General features: G+C 45.4%; 1 protein-coding gene across 1 annotated transcript in view; it reads right to left on the reverse strand.

Annotated features, from left to right (window-relative positions):
* The window catches only part of LOC117663452 (discoidin, CUB and LCCL domain-containing protein 1-like), a 39538-nt gene that overhangs the window by 13086 nt on the left and 3332 nt on the right, over nt 1-23120 (reverse strand). The window contains exons 2-7 of the mRNA XM_034413638.3: nt 22385-22606; nt 9547-9684; nt 7268-7319; nt 5736-5808; nt 3854-3987; nt 2093-2130 (exon numbers count right to left, since the gene is read on the reverse strand). Coding sequence (XP_034269529.2) covers nt 2093-2130; nt 3854-3987; nt 5736-5808; nt 7268-7319; nt 9547-9684; nt 22385-22606 — 657 coding nt within the window. The remainder of the gene's footprint in view (nt 1-2092; nt 2131-3853; nt 3988-5735; nt 5809-7267; nt 7320-9546; nt 9685-22384; nt 22607-23120) is intronic.

Below are 23120 nucleotides of genomic sequence, written 5' to 3' on the forward strand. Positions count from 1 at the left end.
GAGGGCTCTGCATCAGAGGCAGAGATGGGGCCAGGGCCATCTGGGAATTAAGTGCTGACTCTGGAGCCTCCAGAATCTGGCATCAGCGAGGCAGAGGAACAGGGGGAGCCTGTTCCCAGTGTGCACATGCGCAGAGTTGCCAGATGGCAAGAATAGTTAAAACAAAAGAGGCAACTTGGGAGCAGGGCTTGGAGATGATTGGCCCCTCCCATAAGACATAAAGGAGGAGCAAAGGCACATAAGCCCTTTGCAGGAAGCAACTGTTGTTCATGCTGGCCAGTTTCAAGACTGCAGCTCTGTGTTGACTCTGTGTCCAATGTGGCTTTGCAAAGTTAATTGCCAATTAGGTCTTGGCAGCATGTCAAGGGAGATAAGGTGGGTGCTTATCACCATTATCCCGAAGAACTGTGGCAGATTTCTGTCGGACTCTTTACAATTATTTGGGACTCCTCTGTGAATGGACAGAATGAGAATGAACAGGCTCTGAACGAGCAGCCGTGGAAATAAAACGAGGGTTTTTGGGACTCGTTGTGTGGTTTTATTGTATCAGGAAGTCCAAAATTAGTAGCTTCACAACTTTGATTCATGGATCCCAAGTTTGGGGACCACTCTATGTAGTAGCAATGATGCCAGAGCAGAAACTAAAAAACATGAGATCTCCATTTCATGCATGCTTACCGTAAATGTAATTCAATTTCAGTATAGTTATTAAGATCTAGCTATGTATTTCATACTTTCTTAAATGATGGATTTAAGACATTTCAAAGGACAAAGAGAGCCAGTTTGATGTAGTGGTTAAGATGTTGACCTAGAAACCAGGAGACTGTCAGTTCTAGTCCTGCCTTAGTCATGAATGTCAGCTGGATGATTTTGAACCAATCACCAGGAAACTGAGTTCTAATCCTATTTTAGGCATGAAAACCGACTGGGTAGCTTTGGGCCAATCACCAAGAGACGGTGAGTTCTCATCCTACCTTAGGCCTGAAAATACCACTGAAACTGGGTTTTCACTGACAAAGAAATAATCAGAAAGCACTTCTACAATAGGAGTGACTTTGAGCCAGCCCTCTCTCTCAGCCCAACCTATCTCATGGGGCTGTTGTGCAGGAAAATAGGAGAAGAAAGGAGTATTATGAATGTTCCCCTCCTTGAGTTACTTATCAAGTAATAAAGAAGGGATAAAAGTCTAATTAATAATAATAAATAAATTAAGTCTTTCAGGATATGCAGCTCTGGCTTTGATGCTTCCAACACCCCCTGTTGCAATCCGCTTTCCATAGGCTGACTTTGTGGGGAACTTAAATGATCCAACATGAAATTGCCAAAGTTGAAGTGGTCCATGGATCTGACCCTATCGCTTGACTTTTTGCAGGCTGGTTTGTTCCTAATGTTGGCTCGAAGTGCTCTCCTGGATCTTTTAGCTATAAATCAACCTTGCCCAATCAGGGTTTCTCCAAAAATGTTGAATTATAACTCCCTGTCATGTGCTCTGAAGAGACAAGAGCAGAGGTGGTATTCAGCCGGTTCGGACAGGTTCACCTAAACCGGTGCTCACCCGCCCCGGCTCCAAGTCGTGCTATTTAGGCATGTTTTTGAGGCTGGGTGCATGTGCGGAAGGCGTGCGAGCGAGCAAAGCACATGCGTGGAAGCCAGGTGCATGCACGGCAAACCGGTAGTAAAGGTAAGTGAAACCCACCCCTGGACAAGAGGTTTAGTTCAAGACAGCTGAAATGTTCTAGATTGGGAAGGGACGCCTAAATAGATTGGAGTGAACATCCTTTAAATATAGCTGATATATTTTTTTTTAATCCAAAATTCAATAGCTTTCTGCTCCATTGCCATCCATCAAGAAGCCCTTTTTAATAGAGCACTCCTATTATAGAAATTCTCCCTGGTTGCTTTTTTTTGTTTGTTTGTTTTCAGAGGAAACCCAAATTGCTGATCTCAACAGCACTTTGCTGCTTTAATAGCATCAGTTTGTTGTAAATGATTATTTTGCAATTTTGATTGCTGGAAACAGGGAGGAAACAGGTGTTTCCCCCCCCCCCCAAGGAAGGAATGCAAAAGAAATGGATGCAGTTGAAGGACTTACCTTTGTGAAAGATAAGGCGTTTTTCCGATAACGATCCCCTGTTCAAAATGAAACACACATAAATAAATAAATACAGAATATCAGAGTTGGAAGGAACCTCGGAGGTCTTCCAGTTTAACCCTCTGCTGAGCAGGAGACTCTATATTAGGGGTGTCCAACCTTAGCAACTTTAAGACTTATGGACTTCAACTCCCAGAATTCCTCAAGCTTTTTTTTTCATGAGTAGAAACCATCAGAGTCTGTAGAGATTCTCAGTCATCCACGTTATGGTTGTCCCAAAGGTGCTTTTTCAGGAGGCAACTGGACTTTCTTGTTTTTTCTTTGAAGACGTTTCGCTTCTCATCCAAGAAACTTCTTCAGCTCTGATAGGATAGTGGGGAATGGAAGGATTTATATTCCTTGCAGACAGCTGGTCATTTGCATCCTTCAACAACCCTCTAAAAAGATGCAAATGACCAGCTGTCTGCAAGGAATATAAATCCTTCCATTCCCTACTATCCTGTCAGAGCTGAAGAAGCTTCTTGGATGAGAAGCGAAACGTCTTCAAAGAAAAAACAAGAAAATCCAGTTGCCTCCTGAAAAAAGCACCTTTGGGATATTAGAGTAGAGGCAAGGCATGAGAATTGGTTCTGCTGTCCACTAGGATTTTATTTTTATTTATTTATTTTAACTCGTGAAAAATAACTACTGTATATTTTGTAAGGGCCAGCATAGTAATGAACAATCTCAGAGGATCGTGTCTTTCTACAATTTGCCAATTAGTATCTTGGATCTTGCTTACTTTACAAAAAATGATAAATATGTTGTGCGTTAATATTGGGAGTATTGATTTTTCCATAATATAGCCATAGTACTTAGGATACTATAGGATTTTCATTTTTATGAAAAACGACAGAATATGTAGCAAAATAAGGATTATTTTAATTTATCTGAGACCAAACTGCAAATTATCAACTGATCATCTAAAGCAGGCATGTCAAACTTAAGGCCCGTGGGCCAGATCCAGCTCGCGAGGTGCTTAGATCTAGCCAGCGGGGCCGCCCTGGAAACAGCCAAGGACCGGCCAGTGAAAATGGAGGCTCTGCCTCTGTCAGTGAAAATGGAGTTCGGGGGGGACCACATGTGCCTCCCCCAAGCTCTATTTTAGGCCGCGACGGCCTCCTGCAGCCCTCTGCCAGCGAAAAAAAAGCTAGTTAGCCACGCCCCCTGGCCACACACCCCCAGTGGTGAAATTCAATTTTTTTTTACTACCGGTTCTGTGGGTGTGGCTTGGTGGGCATGGTGTGGCTTGGTGGGAGTGGCTTGGTGGCTGTGGCAGGGGAAGGATATTGCAAAATCTCCACTCCCACCCCACTCCTGGGGGAAGGATATTGCAAAATCTCCATTCTCTCCCCACTCCAGGGGAAGGATATTGCAAAATCTCCATTCCCACCCCATTCCTGGGGGAAGGATATTGCAAAATCCCCATTCCCACCCCACTCCTGGGGGAAGGATATTGCAAAATCTCCATTCCCACCCCACTCTGGGGCCAGCTAGAAGTGGTATTTGCCGGTTCTCCGAACTGCTCAAAATTTCCGCTACCGGTTCTCCAGAACCTGTCAGAACCTGCTGGATTTCACCTCTGCCCCCCCCGCCCCCCCCCGAGGTCAAACACAACCCTGAGGCGGCCCTCAATGAAATTGAGTTTGACACCCTTGATCTAAAGGAACCAATTGTTTCATGGTGGTTGTAGGCTGTTTTACCATTCCAATGGATGCTCACCTTTTTGAATGCAGTCCGTTTGCAACGCTGGATTTATAAAGAGTGACTCCTTTCTCTTGCGATATTACGATTGGTCCTCCCAGCTCGTCCAAGATCACACCAGCATGGACAGCTGCTTTGCAAAGAACAGATGTCTGGAGGGCAATAAATAAAAAGGGGACGATTGTGACAAATCTCCAGGCAACAGAAATCAAGTGGAAAAAGTGCCAGGAGAACAATTCTGCTCTTCATTACAGTTTCTTAGGCTGGGTTCATTCACATTGGTGAAAGAGCTGAAGGGTTGATCAGAGCAACCGATTCGGCCTGTGGAATGGATTGGCCAGATTCCAAACTGCCACCCGAGAGAAATATAAACATAAAAATAATAATACTAACCGTTAAATAGATTTTGTGTGGCATTATTATATATTTTGCTGCTGTTTAAAATGCTCTGGGTTTTGTTTGTTTTTTTGCTATACTTTGTTGCAGATTTTGGTTGGTTTTCCCCGCCTTGCCTTGAATTATGATGCTTAAAAGGTGGGCCATAAAAATATTTATTCTTAATTACATATATATTTAGGCTGCCTTTAAGGACCCTGATCTCACACAGTGGCTTCCAATATATAAAAACAGCATTAACCATACTCAAACCGCTTAAACTAAAATAAAGCACCTTTAAAAAGAGTCCAGCGTCAAGTAAATATAATTACAGGCAATTGAAATAAATTTTAAAATAGCACTAGCTGATAATTGTGGTAGGAGAAAGTTACTTGAAATGAAAAGTATTTAGAACTGATTTGAAGAAAGAATTTATGAGATATGCAAATCTTTCTTGGGTTAGGATTCCACAAATAAAGGCCTCACTGAAACAATCCTATTCTTCATTAGATCTTCTGCAGTGGTTTATTGGCCATACATCTATTCAATGTATCTTTTAGTTCGTTAACTCAAAGGCATTAATTCCACCATCCATAAACTACTACACGTTGTGGATGGGACTCCATTTTCTCACTCCTTCCCCAGGTTCCAATTTGAAATCCATATCATTAAACTGAAGCATATAGGGCCGTGATGACGAACCTATGGCATGCATGCCACAGGTGGCATGTGGAGCCCTCTCTACGGGCATGTGAGCCATCACCCAGCTCAGCTCCATCCCACATGTGCACATGTCTCCCACTGGCCAGCTGATTTTCAGGTCTCTACCGTGCATGCGTGGGGGGTGTGTGTGCATGTGGGAGATGTGTACGCATGCCCGGGGGTCACGCATACATGCTCAGGGCTGAGGGGTCACATGGGGTGTGTGGTGCGCCCCCCTGCGGCCCGTTTTGGGTCTAGCAGGTCTCCCTGCAGCCTCCTGCGACCAAAAACAGGCCATGGGGGGTCGTGGCCCGTTTTTGGTCCCAGGAGGCTGCAGGGAGGCCTGCTAGGACCAAAACAGGACGGGAAAGTCGCGCACGCATGCACCAGGGGCGGGGGGGTCACATGCGCATGGGTGGGGGTGGGGGGAGAGCGTGCATGTGGAGGGGCGGGGAGTGCAGGGAGGCCGTGCGTGCATCACATTATGGGTGCAGGCACACGCGCCGCTCTCTCGCACATGTGCACTTTCGGCACGCAACAACGAAAAGGTTAGCCATCACTGATATAGGGGTATGTCGGTCAAGATTAACAAAGATCAAGGCCAACAAAGTCAGGACCAAGGTCAGCGCACCCTGAGGCTGCTCACAAAGAAAGCTGAACTTGATTGCCTAAAAAGCAAAGCTTCTCTTACAATGGAAACAGGAATGATCTTGCAATGAGACAGCCTTTGGAAGTTCCATGTCCTCAGGAAAATAACCTTCTGAAGCCACCACTTTCCGAACAAGAGTACATTTGAATGCATGATCCACAATGAGCAACTCACATCTCTGTATCCTTGGTTCACATTTCCCCAGATGTCACCCGCCACTCCCTTGCAGCCTGCAGGACAATAAACTCTACATAAAAATAATAGAAAAGAACATGATCTGTGTGAGAGAGAGGCAGAGAAAGACAGAGTGCTAGCCAACTAAGATTCAAATAGTTCAGAAGGCATTTTTATGTTTTTTTTGGGGGGGGGTGTTTCCTTGTTATCACATTATAACAACTCAGCAAACTGCATAAAAACACACAATGAGCCAATTGCACCAAAAAGCAGACAGTCCTTACTTTAGGGTAGCAGCAAGATCTGACTATCATTAAGTGTTGTACCTTACGATTCTTGACAAATGTATCTTTTCTTTTATGTACACTGAAAGCCTATGCACCAAGAAAAATTCCTTGTGTGTCCAATCACACTTGGCCAATAAACTATTCTATTCTATTCTATTCTATTCTATTCTATTCTATTCTATTCTATTCTATTCTATTCTATTCTATTCCATTCCATTCCATTCCATTCCATTCCATTCCATTCCAAGGCAGGGGTGCCAAATTTAAGGCCTGGGGCTGGATCCGGCCTGTGGGATGCTCTGATCTGGCCCGTGGAGCTGCCCTGGAAACAGCAAAGGATTGACCCATGGTTCCTCTGCCAGCAAAAATGGAGCTCTGTTTTCATTGGCAGAGGGTTGCAGGAGGCCATCGCAGCCGAAAATGGAGCTTGTGAAGGCTGCGGGCGGCCCTGCTGAGCTCCTTTTTTGCTGGCAGAGAGTTGCAGGCCACCATTGCAGCGAAAACAAAGCTCAGGAGCTCTGTTTTCACTGGCAGAGCACTCAGGCTGCCACAGGCACCCCAACATGAGTGACGTCAAGCTGGGCCACACCTACCCTGGCCATGCCCCCGTCCCCCCGAAATCAAACACAACCCTGATGTGGCCCTCAATAAAATCGAGTTTGACTCCCCTGATCTAAGGCAATGTTTCTCAACTTCGCCAACTTTAAGATATTACTGCTACTCCCAGAATTCCCCAGCCAGCCTGCTGAGGAAGTTGCCAGGGTTGAGAAATGCCAGGGGATTCTGGGAATTGAAGTCCACATATCTTAAAACCACCAAGGCTGAGAAATCCTGATCTCAGGAAATACAGCAAAATGCCTTTCAGCACAAACTGCATCTGCTTGCGTTTTTTGAGAGCAGCCAAAGTTGGCAGGACACCATCGTGATTTTTTTAAAACAAAAAGCAGAGAATTTAAGGATAATGGTCAGATATAGCTGATGGAAACAATATTTAAAGTGTCCTTTTCTTTACAGAAATAAGGTCTGCAGATCCCTGACCTGTTGAAAATTGCTTCCAAAGCTACCATTTGTGAAACAATTAGAAAATTAAAACCAGGGTTAGTAGAAAATTAACCCAGGTTTAATTTCCCTTCCCCTCTTGCAGCTGCATGTTAGTTGTGCTTTATTTGGTTTTTGTTCTACTGCAGAAGAGATCTTCCTTTATTTAGAAGCAACCAGGATGGGTTTTTTATCAGAAATTCCTACCTGATTTGTTCTGTGTTATAATGGATGCCTTTTTGCAAGCATGAAATTAAATCTGAAAGAGAGAACGGGAGAACACAACAGTTTAGAAGGTGGGTGTTGTTCAGAGGTGGGTTTCAGCAGTTCTGAAGAACTGGTAGTGGAAATTTTCAGTAGTTTGGCGAACCGGCAAATACCCCCTCTGACTGGCCCTGCCCCTACCTATATTTTCTGCCTTCCAAGTCCCAGCTGATTGCAAGGAAATGGGGATTTTTCAGTAACCTTTCCCTGGAGTGGGGAGGGAATGGAGATTTTACAGTATCCTTCCCCTGCCACTCCCACAAACCATGCCATGCCCACCAAGCCACGCCCACAGAACCGGTAGTAAAAACATTTGAAACCCACCACCAGTGTTGTTATCATGGGGGATGCAGCACCTCCATTTCAACATTTAGTATTTATATTAATTGATAAATAAATTTAGGAGCAAGGCAAGGAGAAATCTGTCATAAAAGTTCAGGTGATGGAAACAAAGCCGATTGTATTGATCTTACGTTGGAGAAATAAGGGAGGTGGATTTTCAATTTGTTTTTTGTCATTAAGGGAAAATTTCTATGTAGCCTGTTGACATTGGAGATGACCAGGCTGAATCTGAGGGCGGGATCAAATGCATCATCAGTTTAGAGCAGGGGTTTCAAACTCAAGGCCGGATCTGGCCCACGAGGTGCTTGGATCTGGCCCATGGGGCCACCCTGGAAACAGCAAAGGACCGGCCCGCAGTGCCTCTGCCAGCGAAAATGGAGCTCATGGCCCTCCTGGGCTCCGTTTTCACTGGCAGAGGGTTGCAGGAGACCATCCCAGCCAAAAATGGAGCTCAAGAGCCTGTTTTCGCTGGCAGAGCACTTGGGCCACAGGCGACCCCGACACAAGTGACGTCAAGCTGGCCACGCCCTCTTGGGCGCCCAGAGGTCAAACACAATCCTGATGCGGCCCTCAGGACTCTGGTTTAGAGTCTTTATACCCCGTAAGAGACCTAAATCCAGCCCCCCTTGAAGTCCGTTGATCCTTATCTGGTGCCAATTTACCTTGATCACTAGTAGTTCAAACTCTTGTGTATAGGTAGCATGAAATAAACTTGTAGTACTTGTGAACTCTATCCTTGTTCCTGACTTTTTTTTGCACCTGTCAAGATGGCTCATGAACTAATCTGCAATGGGATCAAGTTTCCATCCCGGTTTTCTGAGGTGCTGATATGGGTAAAATCATCTTTAGGAGCAAAAGGATGGAGGCAACTCTTGTTCAGCTGATGGTACAAGCTTACTGCAGGAGTTTCTTACATGCAGAGAATGACTTTGTGGCTTTGTTTACATAATCATCAGGCGTTTGTTGAATTTTCTGTAAACATTGCACAACATTTTTCCTTCTGGCTACAAAGTTAGTGGCTGAATTCTCAGGAATGGAGTATTTCTACATTTTAGTCTGTTTAGAGGAAGCAGGCAGGGAAAATATTAATACATAAAATAGAAGACACCATAAATATTGTTTAAAAACTAAGTGTGCAATGTACTTTGGACAGTGTGTGATGTACTTTGGACATTGTACTCTGTCTTTCACTACATCCAAGTGAATCAAATCACTACATCAAATATACCAGTCAGTAATCTATTAAGAAAAATTCTGAGGAAAAATGTGCAAATCCCAGAATGTTTTGTAGAGTCACATGGAGCTGTCTGATCTGTTTTTTTAAAAGGTTTATTTTCATGGATTTCTGAATCCTGAAATTACCTCTTTCATTAGTCTTTCATATGTCCATTCATTTTTAGTTTGGTGTAAGTAAACTTCAATACATTTATTTTGCCTCTGCATTTAAAAATGAAGTACTAGAAAATATACCATGGTCCTTTCACTCACATAAAAAAAAAAAAAAAAAAACTCTAGGAGAAATTGTGGTTGTAATTCAAGAATTACCATTTGATGTTGGATAAATCAATGGCCGGTAGACATTTTTGTCATTTGCAACTGACAATATGCACCTTTTTTTTTTGGTTTTGCCACTTTGGTTGCCCCTTGCGTGCAACTTTTACTTTTGTTTTTTGCAACTTTGGTTGCAACGTTTTGTTTTTGTACCCGTAGAGGAGAATACTCGGGGTTGAACTGTGGGGTCCTTGGTGCTCTCCAAGCTTGGTGGTTTTCTCGCAGATATTTCATTACCCAGCTAGGTAACATCATTGGTGTTGTTTTGGCTTTTAACAGTGTGCAGCATCGGCATCTGAAGCAATATGCGATGGAGATGCTTGTCCTACCTGACCGGTTGCCGCTGGCGTAAGAAAGAAGGAAGCCACGACCAGAGCGGTGTTTGGTACTGTTGAATAAGACAATTATGGAGCTGGAATTCATCACCAAGACTGAGTGAGGAGGATATGCACTGCCACAGAATGGACCTGGAATGGGAAAAACGAGAAAGAAAAAGCATAGACTGAGGGATTTTTCTATCCAGAGACACACTAGCCCAGTGATGCTAACCTTTTTGCCGTCGTGTGCCAAAAGCGGGGGGGAGTGTGGGAGGGTTGAGCGTACGCATGCCCACACCCATAATTCAATGTGTCCCCCCGTGCATGCACGCGCGACCCCCCCGCGCTCCCACTGCTTTTGGCCCGTGATGGCCGGTGGGCCCGGTAGGCCTGTTTCTTTGCCCTCCCCAGGCTCCAGAGGCTTTCTAGGAGCCCGGGGAGGGCAAAAACGGCCTTCCCCAACCCCCCAGAAGCCAGAAACAGCCTGTTTCCCGATTCCGGTGGGCCTGTAAGGTCCGAAAATCAGATGGCTGGCATGCACATGCACGCTGGAGCTGAGCTAGGGCAACGCTTGTGTGCCCACAGATATGATTCCGTGTGCCACCTGTGGCACACGTGCCATAGGTTCGCCATCATGGCACTAGCCATTTGATGTCAATCAATCAACCTCTATTCTCCCAGCAGACTTCATCCAATTGGGCCTTGTTGAACATCTTTCCATCAAGAACTTGATTTTGGCAACCGGGTGAAAGTGGTAATGCTAGGAAAGGAAGAGAGGAAAGTGCCTTTGGACACACTATTTGTTCCTTCTTTCACTCTTTATATTCAGCCCAGCTTTATCCTGGTTAGAAACCTCACCCTACGCATCTTGTTATAGACTAGATTTTATGCAGACATTCCCAGCCCGTACCATTCCAAGTCAGACAGTGGGAGGCTGACTCAGATTTCACTGTCCCCAAAAGTTAAAGAGTTTGGACTCCATAAAGGTCACAACGCAACCGGCAAGGAAAAAGAAACAAAACCGAAATGTGACATCAGCCCATTGCAAAGTGTCTGTGTGTTCTACCCAAGAAGGTCCTTATTAGGATTTTAGTACACAGCTCTGCCAAATCTCGAACTGCCCCCAAGCATGTTGATTCAGCCCTCTCATTTCCCATGCCTTAGCTTTGGTTTCCTTTCTGTTGGCAGAGGATCCTTGTTGGAAAAGAGTGATTTATTGTTCCAGGGGACTTTTGCATGCAGAAATGGTAATTTGCTAGTTGCTGGGAAAAGTAACCAGAGGGGAAGTCCTTTGTTTCAATTCTCTGCCTGGAAGCTCCTATGAGAAGCAAGATCCTGGAGAATGGGCCTTTTGGCCTGATCCAGCAAAGTTCCTTCTCACGTTCCTCCCAAGGCTGCCCAGTTAATTTTCCTGAGTGCACCCAATCAAGCTTTTAAAATAGTTCAGAACGAATCTGCTTCTCTTAGTGTCACAACACCAATCTGGAGATATAGTGCAGGCTTAGAGCTGCATACACAGCTCATAAAGCAGGAATGTTCCATTTATTTTTCTCCAGTTGAAGGCTGCCCAAGACCTTTCCGAGGCATGCCAGAAATTTTGTTCCAAAAGGATATGGCTGGAAAACTAAATTTGGAGTTTAGTTACGCTCAAATTGAATTAAAATGTAAGCAAATTAACGTTATTTTATTTAGGAAATTTATACAGGCACCTCTCCTAAATATACTGTGAACAGTCCACACAAAAAATATTTTAAAAACTATAATAATAATGCAAGGCAAGGCAAAATAAATATATATATATAACTATGTAAATATACAGAGCTGACTAGATAACACATGCCCCATTGGGTCACTGTTTCAGAGATATTTTCTTAGCTAAACAGAAAAACAGAATGACCAACGGTGAGCAAGACAGCAGTGGGAGCAGAAATGACTTCTGACTTCCTGCTGGCTTCCCCATTGAGTTTCCTCATGGGAATCTGTCAGGGAGCATCAGAAATCTTCTCTTCCATTTCCAGCAAGCAGGTAAGAGGCTGCTACTGGGGAAGGAGGGTGCGAGGATTGTGAGACTGGCTTGGAAACTGTCACGGAATGTTGAACATGAAGATCACATGACCACATCAGCAGTCAGTAGCACTAAAGCAGCTACAACTTTCTCAAATTTTATTCCCTTGGGAATCCTGGGTCCTAGATTTTGGACACATTCTGTAAGTTAGACCATTTGTGCTACCTTGATTCAAAAACTATGATGCATTATTTCACTCAGGTAAAGATCATGACAATATGAGTTTTAGTACCATAGTATATAAATGTTCCAGGCTGGTGCTTATTCTGCAGCAGCCCAGATTCCTTTCATTTTTAATTAAAAGTATCTGTAAAAAGATGGAACCAGAACTGATGGCCATCGTGTTTTCCTAACTCTGATATAAAATCTTTTCATTGTCTGCAAGGCTAGAAATAAACATTTACGAAACAAAAATGTAATTTAATAAATATAAATAAAACTATAAGCAACAGAAGAACACAGAGCACAGAAAAACAACTTCAAAACCGAAGGAAAATGACTACTCTAGAATATATGATGACAACACTGTCTCCGCTTCAACAGCCACAAACCACAACTGAGTCAGCAGTATGCAATCCCCTGTATCCCCACCTTACTCAAACTCTGCTCTGCACTCCCACGCTCCAAATCCCAGGACCGTAATTTATAGGAAAACCTCTGGAATTTCTTCCACATGCCAACTCTGTCTTCATCCCTCAAAACTCCCTTAAGCAAACTTGTATACCTCAACCTCCCCCAGCCTGTTTGGAATGGCCCTCACAGCTAACAAGGCAAAGGAAAGATTTATTTAACCGAATAGACCAGGGGTGTCAAACTCAAGGCCCGGGGGCCGAATTCGGCCTGCGGGGTGCTTAGATCTGGCCCGGAAGGCTGCCCTGGAAACAGTGAAGGACTGGCCCGCAATGCCTCTGCCAGCGAAAACGGAGCTTGGGAGGGTTGTGGGCTATCACATAGTTGCAGGAGGCAGTTGTGGCCCGCCAGCAGCCAGCAGAGCTGGCAGCAGATTCGGACAGTGAGGAGGTTGGGGAGGAACATGGGCCAGTCCTGGAGTCTGGGGAAGGCTCTGACGAGGGCTCTGTCTCGGAGGCAGAGAGGGGGCCAGGGCCAGATGCCAGTTATCAGCTGCCTTCAGAGTCAGACATCAGTGGGGCAGAAGAACAGCTGGAGCCTGTTCCCAGTATGCGCATGTGCAGAGTTGCCAGACGCAGGGAACAGCTAAAGAACAAGGGTCGACTTGGGAGTAAGGCCACAGGTGGACGATGAATGGCCCCTCCCAGAGGGAATAAAAGAGGAGTGAAAGGAGAGTGGAGTTTGCAGGAGACAATTAGTTCATTCCTGCATTCCTGCATTGCGGCATCTGAAAGATATCAGCCTGGCCACTCTCCAAGCCTGATAAAGGTCGGTGGTTGTGAACTGTCTTGAAAGACTGTGGGAGAGGAAAGACTTTACTGGAGAGGAATTCACTGTAAATTCAATAAAAGGGATTTATCGGGACTAGGACTCAGCTTCGTGCTGCTGGGGAAGCCTAGGTCAGAACAGAGATCGTGGCAGCCAAAAACAGAGCTCAGCAGCCCGTTTTCTTTGGCAGAGCATTCAGGCCACCCGACAGGAGCAATGTCAAGCTGGCCATGCCCACCCTGGCCACGCCCACTCCCCCCCCCCCCAGGTCAAACACAACCCTGATGCAGCCCTCAATGAAATTGACACTCCTGTAATAGACGGACAAGGCAGTGGGGAAAGAATTGTGGGAAATAGATGTGATGCGAAACTAAACACAGCAGGAGGTTTGTCGATATGCTTTCCTGCTGTGGTGTTGTGGCCCGTACGCGGCCTGTGCAGCTAGCAGCTGATTCAGACAGCGAGGAGGCTGGTGTGGTGCTGCTCCAGCAGCCTGTGCAGCTGGCACTCGAGATGGACAATGAGGAGGCTGGAGAAGATGTGATGCCAGAGGTGGGGATTCAACCAGGGCCTTCAGAACCTCCAGAAGCTCCTTTAAGTGAAGAGGACGAAGAGGAGGAGCCTCTTCTCGATGCACGGGTATGCAGAGCTGCCAAAAGGCTGGAGTGGCTCCTCAGGAGGAGGTCTCCTCGAGAGTAAGGCTTGGGGCTAATTGGCCACTCCCTTAGCCTATTTAAGGCCTTCGCTTGCCTTTCCTGACCTGGGTGGTTTTTGCCGCTATTTTCAAGTTGTAAACTCTGTGTGTGTCTGCGGAAGTGGAATGTTGGGGCTTGAAGTCTAAACAAATGAAGTTGCAATTTCTGCTTTAAGGAGCAGCAACTGCACAGGATGTAGGATTTAGTCTTCAGCGGAAGATTGAATCTACTGTTTCCCAATACCATTTTCCTGGCCTAATCTCGTCACGTCTGGTAATCTTACAGTCATCCATGCTAATGGTAATAGTAATGGGGAAAAGAATGTTTCCCAAGAGCTGTGGGTTTCCCAGATGGTTCAATTATGTACTGAAGAGAGAAGCCATTCGTCTTCTACCGAAGAAGAAATTTTGGAGCCTGTTCCTGAAAAGCAAAGTCTAATGTCAAGTGCCAGAGAAATCAGGAGATTCAGGAAGTTCAAATGAGTACAGGGAGTCCTCGACTTATAACGGTTCATTTAGGGATTGTTCAGGGTTACAACAGCACCGAAAAAGTGACTTATGACAGTTTTTCACATTTACAACCCCTGCAGCATCCATGCAGCCACCTGATCAAAATTCAGAGGCGTGGCAGCTGGTTCCTATTTATGACGGTTGCCGTGTACCCTGGGTCATGTGATCACTTTTTGTGACCTTCCGACCAGCAAAGTCAACGGGGAAACCAGTTTCACTTAACAACCGTGTTGTTAATTTAACAATCGCAATGATTCACTTAGCAAGTGCGGCAAGAAAGGTTGTAAAAGGGGGCAAAACTCACTTAACAAATGTCTCACTTAGCAACATAATGGGCTCAATTGTGGTCATAAGTCGAGGACTACCTCTATATAGATTTATTGGAAGCTTAAGCTCTCTACAAGAATTTGAACTACTAACAGTCAAGGGAAATTTGGAGGAGTTAAGGATGGAAAGGAATTCAAGGTGGGCTGGACTTAGATCTCTTGTGGGTACGAAGGGACTCATGACTAATGGCATGTTTGACCCCCTCCCTCAGTCTCACCTGGCCAAATTCCTACACCTATCTCCAGGGGTGAAATGCCCCCGGTTCAGACCGGATCGCCCGATCCGGTAGCGATGGAGGCGGGTGGTTCGGAGAACCGGTAGCAAAAATCCCTGCGCCCCTCACCCCACCATGCCCAGCTGAGCTGCACGATCATCAGAGGCTTTTTTAAAAAAAACTTTTAAAAGCATTTTTTCTACAACCTCTTCAGATGAAAAAATGCTTTTAAAAGTAAAAAAAAAAATGACTCTGATGATTGAGCGGCTCAGCTGGGATCATCCGAGGCTTTTCAAAGCATTTTTTTCTGGCTGAAGAGGCCGAAGAGGTGGTAAAAAAAATGCTTTGAAAAGTCTCTGACGATCCCAGCTGAGTTGCCTGATCGGCAGAGGCTTTTCAAAGCATTAGAAAAAATGCTTTGAAAAGTTAAAAAAAAAAAAAAGTTGGCCACATCCACCCAGTCACATTACCCCCCCACCACCAAGCCATGCCCACAGAACCAGTAGTAACACATTTCACATTTCACCCCTGCACCTATCTCCCACTTGGCTAAGGCTCTTTTGATACTCTTTGGTGCCTCCATTAAACTTGCTGGTAAGGATGGTGATGGGGGAAAAAAGTATATCCAACAGGAGATCCTAAGATGCTTCTGCCACAGTAGAATCTAGCTATGTTTTCATTGGATAAGGCTCCTCCCAAGCATCTTCCCTTCAGCGGAAGGGGTAAGTTACCTTTTTGAGCACTCACTGTGCCCATGGCCACAAGAAAAGAATAGAACGAAGAAACTGATCCAGGTGCAATTCTTAATACAGCAAAATTTAACCAGAGAACTGTACAGAAACACCATAGGGACAAGTGAACGATTGGTGAAATAGGTGCCCATAGATGGCATAAGAATGGCTTTGAAGGACCAGAGGAAGAGCTGCTACCATGGCAGAAGTCAGATAAGAGAACCAGGCCAAGAAAATAACCTGAAAAAGGTCTCAGACAAGCTGTTAGGATATGGTTTGAGCCTAACAAGTTGTCCAGGCAATATATGTGTTCTGTGACTTTAATATGAATATGTATTGTATGACTTTAAAGTTTTCCTGCTGATTCATTGTAATGCTGAGTCATGCTGTAATTAGTTGTGAACATATTTAAGAAAGGTACTGTAACGTATTCAGTTGATGATAAGCTACCATTGTGTGTGGAGTTGCAACCATTGTGCTATCATCAGTTGGATGGATCTGCTACCATCATGGTTTGTAACCAGAGTGAGTTTGTTATTCTAACCAACTACTGTTTGTGTGGTAAGAAGAGCTTTTTGTATCACTGGACTGATTTAACTGGCAAAGACTTGGATTGATTTAAAGACTATGAGATTGTTTTTTCACTATAAAGTAAACTTTTGATAAACCAGTTTGCACATCTCTTATTCATTGCTCTCAGCAACGTTTCTCTGTGCTCTACACTCTGCTGGTTGGTAACACAACAACAATATCCTTAACGTTGGTTATGGGCCCAGAGCCAACCAGAACTAACTAGGATTGTTAAGAACTAAACTGAGAGTTAATGTGAATAGTACAAACTGTGTTTGTAATATACAATCCAAGTGAAGATGGCACTAGAACAAGCAGCAAATTTTTCCATGATAACCCGGCTGGATGGAACAAACTATGTATCCTGGTCTACAAAATGTAATCTACTTTTGCGTAGAGAAGGACTGTGGGACATCCCTAGTTCACATGAAGATGAGGGAGGGGGAAACACAATTTGGAGTTGCAAGACCGATTTTATCTCAACAAGGTAGACCCAGTCTAAGTAACCAATGCCAGAGAGATCTGGACTATTTTTATTGTAACATCCACAGTATAACAGAACCTTACAAGTCTGAATGGGCTTTTTCTCCCCCACTTTCTCTTCATGTCAACCAGGGAAGGGTTTGTCTGAGATGTTTTCTCACATGGCTTTCTTGGCCCAGGCTCAAGCTCTGCTTGTCCTACAGTTTCCTTGGCAGTCGCTCTTCCTCCTGTCCCTCAAGGCCTTTTCCTTTTTCCTCTATGATGCCAGTGAAAAGGAAGGAAGGAAGGAAAGAAGGAAGGGAGGAGAGGGAGGAGGGAGAAAGGAAGGAGAGGGGAAAGGAAGGAAAGGGGAAAGGAAGGAATAAATAGAGAGGGAGGAAGGAAGGAAAGAAGGAAGGAAGGAAGGAGAGGGAGGAGGGAGAAAGGAAGGAGAGGGAGGGAGGAAGGAACAGGAAGAAAGGGGAGGGAGGGAGAAAGGAAGGAAGGAGAGGGATGAAGGAAAGAAGGAGTGGAAGGGAGGGAGGGAGGAAAGGGGGAAGGATGGAAGGAGAGGGATGAAGGAAAGAAGGAGTGGAAGAGAGGGAGGAAGGGAGGGAAAGAGGAGAGGGGGGAGGAAGGAAGAAATAAAGGGAGGGAGAGAGGAAGGAAGGAAGGAAGAAGAGGGAGGGAGGGAGGAAGGAAGAGAAGGAGGGAGAGGAAGGAAGGGGAGGGAGGAAGGAAGGAAGGAGAAGGATGAAGGAAAGGAGTGGAAAGAGAGAGGGAAGGAAGAAAGGAAGGAAGGAAGGAGAGGGAGGAAAGAAGAGAGGGAGGGAGGGAGGAGAGGGAGGCAACAAGCCTGGTGAAGCGAAAGTAACAACTAGCCAATCCAATTCTAATGGGAGGCTGTGAAAGGGATCCAGGTGAGATGCTTCCTAAGCCCCTACCTCCTAAGCCTCTTTTCAACGCTGTGACATGAAATGCTTTTTTGAAGCCATTGGGGTGGGATACAAAAGCAATAAACGCACAAAGTCCATCCGGCTTCCTTTATCCTTGTGCTGCCGCCTCCCAGCAGCTGCCTCATTTCCCCTGCTGCTCCTCGCCCACCGAGCAAAACAATGCCCCGTGATGGCTGCCAGAAGGCCTCTCTCTCTTCCCTGTCATGAGGGCAGCCCTCGGCTCCGAGGTCAGACCTGCTCACAAGGCCCAGGCCAGGGAACTTCCCCCCCAGCTCTGCTAAAAGCTGGAAGGAGACGGAAAAGGCTCAGCTTCGGGAGCCAGCAACTGTCACAGGTCCTCTGGTGGAGCCAGACAACTGAGGGAGGGAGGAAACTTTGGGGAAAGTACACACATTCCTGGAAATGCATGACACTTTTGCTGTCAACATTCAAAGTCCCCACTGCCAAGAGAGGAGCTGATGGAGAAAGTCCAGCTAACTCTAAACGAGAGCTGGCTACCAATGGGAAACTGGGCAATTTTAGCAGGGAATGCCTGGGTTTTGTCGGGAGCACAAGAACACAAGGTCAAAGCAAATGTCAAGGATTGGGTTTGTGCCGGTGGTGAAATTCAAATGTTTTTACTACTGGTTCTGTGGACGTGGCTTGGTGGGCATGGCAGGGGAAGGATACTGCAAAATCCCCATTCCCTCCCCACTCCTGGGGGAAGGATAGTGCAAAATCCCCATTCCCTCCCCACTCCAGGGGAAGGATAGTGCAAAATCCCCATTCCCTCCCCACTCCTGGGGGAAGGATACTGCAAAATCCCCATTCCCTCCCCACTCCAGGGGAAGGATACTGCAAAATCCCCATTCCCTCCCCACTCCTGGGGGAAGGATACTGCAAAATCCCCATTCCCTTCCCACTCCAGGGGAAGGATACTACAAAATCCCCATTCCCTCCCCACTCCTGGGGGAAGGATACTGAAAAATCCCCATTCCCTCCCCACTCCAGGGGAAGGATACTGAAAAATCCCCATTCCCTCCCCACTCCAGGGGAAGGATACTGCAAAATCCCCATTCCCACTCCACTCTGGGGCCAGCCAGAGGTAGTATTTGCCAGTTCTCCAAACTACTCAAAATTTCCGCTACGGGTTCTCCAGAACCTGTCAGAACCTACTGGATTTCACGCCTGGTTTGCGCATGTGGTGATTTAACAGGACACAGAGGCTGCTCCAATCACAACTGACTCAAAAGCAGATATAAATCTGCTTAAAACAAGATAAACTGCAATCAACAAATCAAAAGCATAGAAACACCACGCAAGAGTCTGGAAAGAGTTACAATTAGGGATTCGCTGCTGGGGGTTCGCAGGGGTTCAGGAGAATCTCTAGCTAAGATTCTGTGCAGTTCGGAGAACCCCCAAATCCCACTCCTGGCTGGCCCCGCCCACCCCGCCCCTCCTAGGAGTCAACACTGTTTTCTTAATTGTTCCTGTCTTCTGGCTGATCTGCGCATGGGCACACTGGGAACAGGCTCACACTGTTCTTCTGCCTTGCTGATGTCAGACTTCAGAGACTCTGGAGGCAGCAAAGAACTACCAAATGAACTTGGCCCCCTCTCTGTCTCTGACTCAGAGCCCTCATCTGAGCCTTCCCCAGACTCCAGGACTGGCCCACGTTCCTCCCCAACCTCCTCACTGTCTGACTCTGCCCACTGGCGGGCCACAACATTTCTCCTTAGTTCTAGGTTGGTTCTCTCCTTGATTAGTTTCCACCCATTGCTTTTTGTCCTGCCTTCAGGTACTTCAGGAGAATAAGTTGACCCTCTCATCTCTGTGGCAAGCCCCTTAGATATTGGAACACTGCTATCATGTCGCCTCTAGTCCTTCTTTTCATTAAAGTAGACATACCCAATTCCTGAAACCATTTTTCATATGTTTTAGCCTTCAGTATCCTAATCATGTCTGGTGCTCTTCTCTGCACGCTGCACTTTTCCCTAAATAATCTCAGATTGAGAGAAGGGCTCACACACACCAGCTAGCAAATGATAGTACTGTGTATGACAAATTGATCTCCGAAGGGAGAAAAAGGAATGTTTAGATGAGAAATCCAAGTGGGAATTGTTGGAAATTCCAAACTCATGTCCGTTTAAAAATAAAATCCCCAATGGGAAAAATCTAACTTTCTAAAGATGTTCTGCTTGGAAAATGAGTTATAGAGAAAGAAGGACAAACATGTGCATTAATTCATTAAAGTTTCCTTCCTGATGAGAAATAGTATCACCAATTGTTTGCGGGATTTCATAGCAGATACCATATTTTTCGGAGTATAAGACACACCGGAGTATAAAACACATCTTAGTTTTTGGGGAGGAAAATAAGAAAAAAGCTGATTGGCAGGTGGACCGGCCCAATCAGCTGTTCCCAGAGGTGAATTTTAGCAACAGGTTCCTTGGTTGTGAACTCTGTGCCTTGCTTTTTTTGCTTTTTTTCCTGCCTCTGAAAGCCTCCAAAACAGCTTCAGAAAAAAAGCCTCTGAAGCTCTGTTTGGGGGCTTCTTTTCTGAAGCTCTGTTGGGGGCTTTTTTTCCTGAAGCTTTGTTTCTGATGCTTTTTTCAGCCCCTGAAACCTCCCTTTGAGGAGCTGGGCGGGGCTACATTCGGAGTATAAAATGCACCCAGATTTTCACCCTCTTTTTGGGGGGAAAAAGGTGTGTTTTATACTCCGAAAAATACGGTAATTAATGGATTTCAAATAAGATGGACCTATAAAGGCCTTGAAAGTGGAAGGGAGAAGCTGAAAAAGAAAAAAAAAGGAAGGAAACAGAGAAACAAAACAATATTTGGAAAGCCTCAAACTATATTCCAGAGAATCGTGGAACAGCCATTCACAGGAATTGAAAGTGATGGAAGTGAGGAGAATGGAAACAAAAGTAAATATAGGACCAAGGAGGGGAAGGAACCCGTGAAGGATCAGAGATCTAAGAAGGTCAAAATGCTGCAGAAGACAAGATCTTTTTTATTCTGGGTCTAAATGACACACTTCAGATTCTCTCAAGAGCTGATATACCTCTCTTCCCGCTGCTTCCTGTGGAATAAACAAAGAACCCAACGATGGAAGATCAAAGTTGACAGTTTGTGGGAGAATGCAGGAAGGAAAGCCACATGACAAAAAAGTCTATAGCAAAGAAGTACAGACTTTTAATAGCCCTTTATAGAGATGTATAAACTGAGGCCCTTGAAATCGGTCAGACACCTTTGAAAATTGCTGGCAAATTATAATTTCTAAGATAATAGAAAGTGGAAAGTAATAAATTTGGTACTGGAATCCTGTTCCTTCTGGTTCATTTAAAAACACTCAAATATAATGAAAGCACATTTAATTTTTTTGGCTGGCTCCAACCATTATTTTAAATCAGGGGTTTCCAAACTTGGTAACTTTAAGACTTGTAGACTTCAACTCCCAAAATTCCCCAGCCAGCATGGCTGATTGGGGAATTCTGGGAGTTGAAATCCACAAGTCTTAAAGTTCTCAGGTTTGGAGATCCCTTCTTTAGATATAGCTTCTAGTATGCCATTCGTAAGATGAGTATGGCCTTAGGCCAAGAATACCCACCTTGGTCACTCTTAGCCTCTTAGAATGCTACGCTATAAGGAAAAAGTAATCTATATGAAATACTGGGACTGATTTTCATCTTAGAAACCAGTTCCAGTATAGACATATTTGTTCAGACTACTGTTCCTGGAAGTGATCAATGGGAGACAGAGTGCATGAAAAGTGTGTGTGTGTGTGTGTGGGGGTGTCTTGGATATGCAAGTTCATCCCTCCACCCTTGACAGGGATGTCTACATTTTTGCTTCCACAGGAAAGTATAATTAGAATCAATTATAGAATAGGATAACAGGATAACAGGGAAGGGACTTTGGAGATCTTCTAGTCCAACCCCCTGCTCAGGCAAGAAACTCTAGTTCCATGATGGCAAACCTATTGTCAGGTTTCGAGGTCGTCTCAAATAAATTGCATTTCAAACAAAGTCTTTGAAGAAAAACTCCCATTTATTAAGCATGACATTCTAACTCCGACTCCATCGAAGCCAACACTGACTTTCTGACCCAAAACCCTCCCTTTCCGTTCCCCACTCCCCTGCACTCATTGGCCATCTTCCAAGTCATTCTACCCCTAATCTACTGCTCCAGCTCAAAGGAATTTCCCCCTTCCCATCCCATCTCCTAGGGGATATTATCTCCAGGGAAAATAAGTAGGTGAAAAGTCAAACGTCCCTTTCCAAACGCCTCCGCTTCTCCTTCTTATGTCAGCACTAGAGTAAATGCAGCTTGAAGTGCTGACACCTATGGTATGCAGAGCCCTCTCTGCGAGCACGCCAGCCTTCACTCCAGCCCAGCTCCACCGCGCATGTGTGCACGCCTCCCACCGGCCAGCTGGTCTTTGGGTCTCTGCAGCGCATGTGCGGGGGCAGGGCGCATGCACGGGGATCTCACATGCATGTGTGTGGGCGGGGTGCATGCATGGGGGCACATCGTGGCGGTGCTTGCATTGCATTTTGGGGATCATGTGCCCCCTGTGCCCCATTTTGGGCCTGGAAAGCCTCCTGCACCAACCTGGAAGCCAAAATGGGCCATGGTGGCACCACACGAGGCCCCCTGCACCCTGTTTTGGGCCTGGAAGGCCTCCTGCACCAACCTGACAGCCAAAACAGTGTGCAGGGGGGGCTGAGTTGCATGCACGGGGTGGGCGGGTCGCATGCATGGGGAACGTACATGCATGCGCGGGGCGGGGCGCATGCACAGGGGACACTCGCATTGCATTTTGGGGGTTTGGGCACATGCGCGCGCACACTTGCTTTGGGCACTCGGCACCAAAAAGGTTAACCATCACTGCTCTATCTATACCATTATCTTTAGGAATGAGGTCAAGGAATGTCCTTACCAAAGCTGGAATCGTCGGAGGGAGATGAAAGCAACAAGAAGCCATATTTGCATTGTTCAGAGGCTTCGATATCCATGTCTCCAAAGGCCAGGCTGAGGGGGCTCCCTTCCGCTCCGTGAATTTGCCACTCGCAAGAAGTGGAGTTTGGATACGTGCCTGGAAAGTTCTTGGAAGACAAAGTCCCACTGTAAGATGCGAGCACTGAATGACCACAACCGTCCCCTGGAAGGCAAGGAGAGAAATCATTCCATATTTGGTACGATGGCCTGGCTAGAACATCAGACAATGACCGATTGTACTTTGCTTGTTGTTACCTTAGCACATAGGGGCATTCATGGGATTCATCAGGGCCACAGTTTGGTGACCAGAGGCAGAATTGTTTAAAACCTTTCAGTGGATTAGATTAGTATGGCCAGGGATGTGACATCATTAAGGTCACTACAGAGTAATAATAATCATAATATGATACCAATAAGAATAACAACATTATTCTGTTGCTTTGCATGTACAAGGACAGCTTCTGCACTGGAGACAAATCACACTTTGCCAAATATTCTATTCTATTCTATTCTATTCTATTCTATTCTATTCTATTCTATTCTATTCTATTCTATTCTATTCTATTCTATTCTATTCTATTCTCTATTCTACTCTATTCTACTCTATTCTACTCTACTCTACTCTACTTTCTATTCTATTCTACTCTACTCTACTCTACTCTACTCTACTCTACTCT

Source organism: Pantherophis guttatus, chromosome 10 (assembly GCF_059756535.1).
Source record: "Pantherophis guttatus breed Tessera chromosome 10, ASM5975653v1, whole genome shotgun sequence".
Taxonomy (NCBI): Eukaryota; Metazoa; Chordata; class Lepidosauria; order Squamata; family Colubridae; genus Pantherophis; species Pantherophis guttatus.